At 42.2% G+C, this 6,974-nt stretch overlaps 1 protein-coding gene across 1 annotated transcript in view; it reads left to right on the forward strand.

Moving 5' to 3' along the window:
* LOC121517239 (P2Y purinoceptor 14-like) overlaps positions 1 to 6,974 on the forward strand; it is a 10,778-nt gene continuing 3,804 nt past the window's right edge. The window contains exons 1-2 of the mRNA XM_041798857.1: positions 1 to 150; positions 242 to 501. Coding sequence (XP_041654791.1) covers positions 1 to 150; positions 242 to 501 — 410 coding nt within the window. The remainder of the gene's footprint in view (positions 151 to 241; positions 502 to 6,974) is intronic.

Genomic DNA, 6,974 nt, shown 5'->3' on the forward strand with positions numbered 1-6,974 from the left:
ATGCAGGACATGGAACAAGTGTCCCCTGTCCTCAATCTGTCATCAGCATCCACCCAAACCAACATGAACGCTTCGTCTCACTGCGATCAGGATCAGCTGGACTCTTCAGCCAGCCTTTTCTTCATCGTGGTCTACGGTCTGGTGTTTCTGGTGAGTTTCAAACACTTAGATTTCCTCTTTCTATTTCCAGTGAAAGCAGGCTGGAGTCTTAGATTTATCTAGTAAATCCTGTCCTCTTCAGGTGGGTTTGCTCCTGAACGGGTTCACGCTGAAGTTTTACTTCTGCAGCGCTCAGCAGCAGGCATCCAGCAGCGTGACCATCTACCTGAAGAACCTGGCAGCTGCAGACTTCCTGATCAGCCTCTGCCTCCCCATCAGGATCAGCCACTTCACCAGCAGATCCGTCACCATATTCAGGGTCTACTGCAACTTTGGGGCCTCGGTGTTCTACCTGAACATGTACGCCAGCATCCTGTTCATGGGTTACATCGCAGCTAACAGGTAGGACTGTCTTGAGGCACAGAGGGCATTTATCTCATGCAAAGCAGCTTTTTCAGCTTTACACTGCTTATTTCATTAAAATTCAATCTGAGCACGCTAGTTAGAGGTAACCAAAGCATTCTGGCTTCCTTTGGAGTCAAAGTTTGACTCTTGTTTCACACAATTGGGAAAAAAAATAGTCCATGTGAGAGCAAAAGAAGCTGAATACATGGGCTGAAATACTATCAGGTTATCACAGATGACAGAAATATGCAGGGTTTTACAAATCAGTGCAATAGTAATAAAAATACTACATATTCACTCAGAAGGTGCCCTGCATTTAAATTAATAATACATTTCTGTCAAATTCTCTTCCTGGTCCCCAGTACTCGGGTTGGTTTATCTCTTTGGTTTGGTTGTAACGGGTTCAGGTTGGTTGGACAGAGACTGCTCTTAGATGGGTCTCAGTCCATGTGGGCAGCCTTTACTGGTGAACAAGATCTTAGAAGTCAAAAGAAGCTTCCCTTGTCGCCTTTAAGACTACTCCTCCTCTCATATGGCCAAACTTAGAAGTGGTGTCCCACAAGGTTGTCTTTTGGGCCCAATCCTATTATTGCTGCATTTATCACCCCTGGAATCCATCCATCCATCCATCCACCTATAAATGCATCCATTCATCCAACAGTCCATCCATCCATCGGTCCATCCATCCATCCATCGGTCCATCCAGCCACCTATAAATGCATCCATCCATCATCCATCCATCCATCCATGCATCCATCCTTCCATCCATCCATCCATCCATCCATCCATCCATCCATCCATCCATCTATAAATGCATCCATCCATCATCCATCCATCCATCCATCATCCATCCTTCCATCCATCCATCCATCCATCCATCATCCATCCATCCATCTATAAATGCATCCATCCATCATCCATCCATCCATCATCCATCCATCCATCCTTCTATAAATGCATCCCTCCATCATCCATCCATCCATCATCCATCCTTCCCTCAATCATCCATCCATCCATCCATCCATCTATAAATGCATCCATCCATCATCCATCCATCCATCCATCCATCTATAAATGCATCCATCCATCATCCATCCATCCATCCATCTATCATCCATCCATCCATCCATCCATCTATAAATGCATCCATCCATCCATCCATCTATAAATGCATCCATCCATCATCCATACATCCATCATCCATCCATCCATCCATCATCCATCCTTCCATCCATCATCCATCCATCCATCCATCTATAAATGCATCCATCCATCATCCATCCATCCATCATCCATCCATCCATCCTTCTATAAATGCATCCCTCCATCATCCATCCATCCATCCATCCATCATCCACCCTTCCCTCAATCATCCATCCATCCATCCATCCATCTATAAATGCATCCATCCATCATCCATCCATCCATCTATAAATGCATCCATCCATCATCCATCCATCTATAAATGCATCCATCCATCATCCATCCATCCATCCATCATCCATCCTTCTATCCATCCATCCATCCATCTATAAATGCATCCATCCATCATCCATCCATCCATCCATCCATCCATCCATTCATCCATCTTCTTCTGCTCATCTGAGGGCTGCAGTGGTGGCAGGTGAGGCAAGTCAACCTGGACATCCCCCTCCCCAGCTCCTCCTGAGGGATTTTATGGTGCCCCCTGGCCTGGGAGTAACACCCCACATTTACCCCCCAGGGGGGCGAAACCCTTCTCCAAGACAAAAAAACATGTGTACTCTGGTTATGCAAATTCCAGTTCATACTGAAGTAGCCTTTTGAGGACAAAGAGCTGGTCTATTGCCAAGATAGCTCGATTGTTTATTCCCCAGCTTGAACAGAAGGCACAGCCGTGAACAGCACCAAACATTGGCATTTTATTGCTTCTCTTTGCAGAAATCACTTCCTGGATTACTTTACTGTGTCATGACATCATCTGCATACAAGCTATTCTTTCACCACGCACCATCAGTCAAGCAAACTAAGACTTTCAGAATGTGTGTAAATTACAGTCAGTAATGGGATGTGGTTTCAGTGATTCACTGCGAACAGACCAGGTGTATACCACTTCAGTTTCTGTGAAGAAGAGATCAGGATCTACTGCAGTCTGCTGGGTATAAGGAGCTGTGAAACATTAGATATTAAAAAGTTAAGTTACCTGTGTTCATGCATTTTTAGCAAATGACTGTTGTGTTTTTAACAGCTAATAACTAAATGGTACAACACCAATTCCAAGAAATTTGGGGCGCTATGTTAGTAATTGTTAAATTTCATTAACCCATATTTTACTCACAATAAAACATAAACAACATATGAGATCAGTGACCTCTGTTTTCATTTACATTTTACACAGTGTCCCAACTTTTTTGGAAATGCGGTTGTAAATACACAAACTTAAAATACATTAATTTGCTCTTTAATGTGAATAAATGTGTGGGCTGAAGTAAGAAGAGTATTTGTCAGAAACTTGTCAGTGAGAAATAATCATCAGTCTGAAGACCTCAGTGGTGATGATGCTGTAGGAGAGTGGGTGTTATGGTTTAATCAGTCACTGTGTTAACTGGTGACTTTTAGCTAAAGTTTTCGTGGTTATACCTGTTAAAATATGATTAAAAACTGAACAGTTTGTGTCATGAATAAAAATGTTACTTTAATAAAAATCTAAACAAAGTGTCTCTTTAAGTTTTGGATTTTTGTGACAACCTCTGACACATAATCACCAGTTAACATGGTCACTTATTAAACCGTATCACTGGTTTTTGACATGAAACTAATGATAGATCCTGTTGTTTTATATGTTCTGTCAGTAAGCTGGTAGCTGCAGTGGTTGTGATGGTTCCACTGATAAAAAAGAGAGATGTCTGTGAATGAAACTTTTCCGTGTTGATAAATAGAAAGCTTGAACTCAGTGACTCTCAGTTCTGTTTCCTGACTGCCATGACAGACAGAAACGGGAAGATCAGCCTGAAAACAACGATGAGAAACTGAACTCTCCTGCAGATTAGAAATGTTTACTTTTGGTGGCAGCACGTTTTAATGTCATGATAAGGAGGTCATGACTGCTTTTAATGTTGTGGTTTTCTCCATCGAGCTTCAGTAAGAAGTTGATGCAGCCAAGCTGCTTAACTGATGTCTGATAACAGGAACTAAGATCTATATCTGTGTGCATTTTACTGTCTGCTATGTGCCAGAGTTGGCTTTCTGGTGTCAGAGCTGTGGTCTTCACATTTAGATCAGACAGCATGTTGCGTAAGAGCAGCATCCTACGTGAATCAGCAGCTCTCAACACAAGCATGAACACACATTTCATTACTCGTCTTTCCTGTTTTATTAAAAGCAGAAGAAACAAGCACATTACTGTTCAGAGGGCTGTGTTCATGTTTACCCTCAGTGATGAATAAAAGAAATAAGAGAAGAGCCGGAATTTGGTGCAGCATCAAAAGCAGTCAAAAATGGCCTGATATTTACAATTTCATATGAATTATGCATATCCTTGTTTTGATTCATATTTAGACGATTTAGTTCAGAATCTGTGCAGAAAGCCGAGTCCAGTGAAGGAGTCAAAGACTGAGTAGTCACTGGGTGTAAAAATTCAGAGCTGAACATAAACGTGTGATTGTAGAGTTTAATAATATTCAAGTCTGGGAGGGAGGAAAATCTAGAGAAGCTAGAAGAGAAACACATTTGACTTTAATGCTTAATTTTTTTATTGATCCATGGATCTACCAATACATGGATCAATACATACATTTATCAATGCATGCTTCAGTTAATTACTCATCCATCCATCCATCTGGTTCCATTATCCATTCATGCATCCATGCATCCATCCATCTATGCATCCATCCATCCATCCATCCATCCATCCATCCATCCAACCATCTGGTTCCATTATCCATCCATCTATCCATCCATCTGTGCATCTATCCATCCATCCATCCATGCATCCATCCATCTGGTTCCACTATCCATCCATCCATCCATCCATCCATCTATCCATCCATCCATCCATCCATCCATGCATTTATCCATCCATCCATGCATCCAACCATCTGGTTCCACTATCCATCCATCCACCCATCCATCTATCCATCCATCCATCCATGCATCCATCCATCTGGTTCCACTATCCATCCATGCATCCATCCATCTGGTTCCACTATCCATCCATCCACCCATCCATCCATCCATCCATCCATGCATTTATCCACCCATCCATGCATCCAACCATCTGGTTGCATTATCCATCCATCCATCCATCCATCCATCCATCTAGTTCCACTATCCATCTATCCATCCATCCATCTATCCATCCATGCATTTATCCATCCATGCATCCAACCATCTGGTTGCATTATCCATCCATCCATCCATCCATCCATCCATCTGGTTCCATTATCCATTCATCCATCCATCCATCCATCTGGTTCCATTATCCATCCTTCCATCCATCTGGTTCCATTATCCATCCATCCATCCATCTGGTTCCATTATCCATCCATCCATCCATCCATCCATCCATCCATCCATCCATCCATCCATCCAGTTCCATCCATCTGGTTCCATTATCCATCCATCCATCCATCCATCTATCCATCTATCTGGTTCCATTATCCATCCATCCATCCATCCATCCATCCATCCATCCATCTGGTTCCATCTATCTATCTATCCATCCATCCATCCATCCATCCATCCATGCATCCATCTGGTTCCATTATCCATCCATCCATCCATCCAGTTCCATTTATCCATCCATCCATCCATCCATCCATCCATCCATCTGGTTCCATCTATCCATCCATCCGGTTCCATTATCCATCCATCCATCCATCCATCCATCCATCCATCCGTCTGGTCCCATTATCCATCCATCTGTCTGGTCCCATTATCCATCCATCCAGTTCCATCCAGTTCCATCCATCCATCCATCCATCATCCATCCATCCATTAAAATTTGACTGGAAAAAGGAATTGTTGCATTTCAAACAGTTGGCATGTGCCGTTTTGTACTGTTTTTTTTTTCAGTGCTCCATTTCCATTGACTGTCTTTGAAATTAAATTCTTCTTTTTAAATGAATGTTTGGGGTCTAGAAATCACACCTTTCTGCCTTTGAAGCTTCACTTTTGTATCTCGGTACTTAAGATTTCTTCATTTGAATCTCAACTGTCAAAGCTGACTGATAGACAGCTAAGATAAATATACGTATTTTTGTGCTTTTACCACTCCACTCATGCTGTGTGGTACTTATGTATTTAAAATTTAATGTTTCTTTTGGTTTTTAGGAGATCTGTTTTTGTTTTTCCCTTCTAATTTCCTCTCTGGCTTTCAGCTTTAAAATGTGTATTTAAAAATGCAGATGTGTTCCTGAATGATTTAAAAATCTTTATGGAGAGCATAGTGACATGGGCAGCAGGAGAAGCTGACTGCTTCTGAGCATGCTACAAGAACAACATACATACATACATTTATCAATGCATGCTTCAGTTAATTACTCATCCATCCATCCATCTGGTTCCATTATCCATCCATGCATCCATGCATCCATCCATCTATGCATCCATCCATCCATCCATCCATCCATCTGGTTCCATTATCCATCCATCTATCCATCCATCTGTGCATCTATCCATCCATCCATCCATGCATCCATTCATCTGGTTCCACTATCCATCCATCCATCCATCCATCCATCCATCCATCTATCCATCCATCCATCCATCCATGCATTTATCCATCCATCCATGCATCCAACCATCTGGTTGCATTATCCATCCATCCATCCATCCATACATACATCCATCCATCTGGTTCCATTATCCATTCATCCATCTATCCATCCATCCATGCATCCATCCATCCATCCATCCATCCATTCATCCATCCATCTGGTTCCATTATCCATCCATCCATCCATCTGGTTCCATTATCCATCCATCCATCCATCTATCCATCTATCTGGTTCCATTATCCATCCATCCATCCATCCATCCATCTGGTTCCATCTATCTATCTATCCATCCATCCATCCATCCATCCATCCATCCATCCATCCATGCATCCATCTGGTTCCATTTATCCATCCATCCATCCATCCGGTTCCATTTATCCATCCATCCATCCATCCAGTTCCATTTATCCATCCATCCATCCATCCAGTTCCATTTATCCATCCATCCATCCATCCATCCATCCATCCATCTGGTTCCATCTATCCATCCATCCATCCATCCATCCATCCATCCGTCTGGTCCCATTATCCATCCATCTGTCTGGTCCCATTATCCATCCATCCAGTTCCATCCAGTTCCATCCATCCATCCATCCATCCATCCATTTAAATTTTACTGGAAAAAGGAATTGTTGCATTTCAAACAGATGGCATGTGCCGTTTTGTACTGTTTTTTTTTTCAGTGCTCCATTTCCATTGACTGTCTTTGAAATT

Source organism: Cheilinus undulatus, linkage group 2 (genome assembly GCF_018320785.1).
Source record: "Cheilinus undulatus linkage group 2, ASM1832078v1, whole genome shotgun sequence".
Classification (NCBI taxonomy): domain Eukaryota; kingdom Metazoa; phylum Chordata; class Actinopteri; order Labriformes; family Labridae; genus Cheilinus; species Cheilinus undulatus.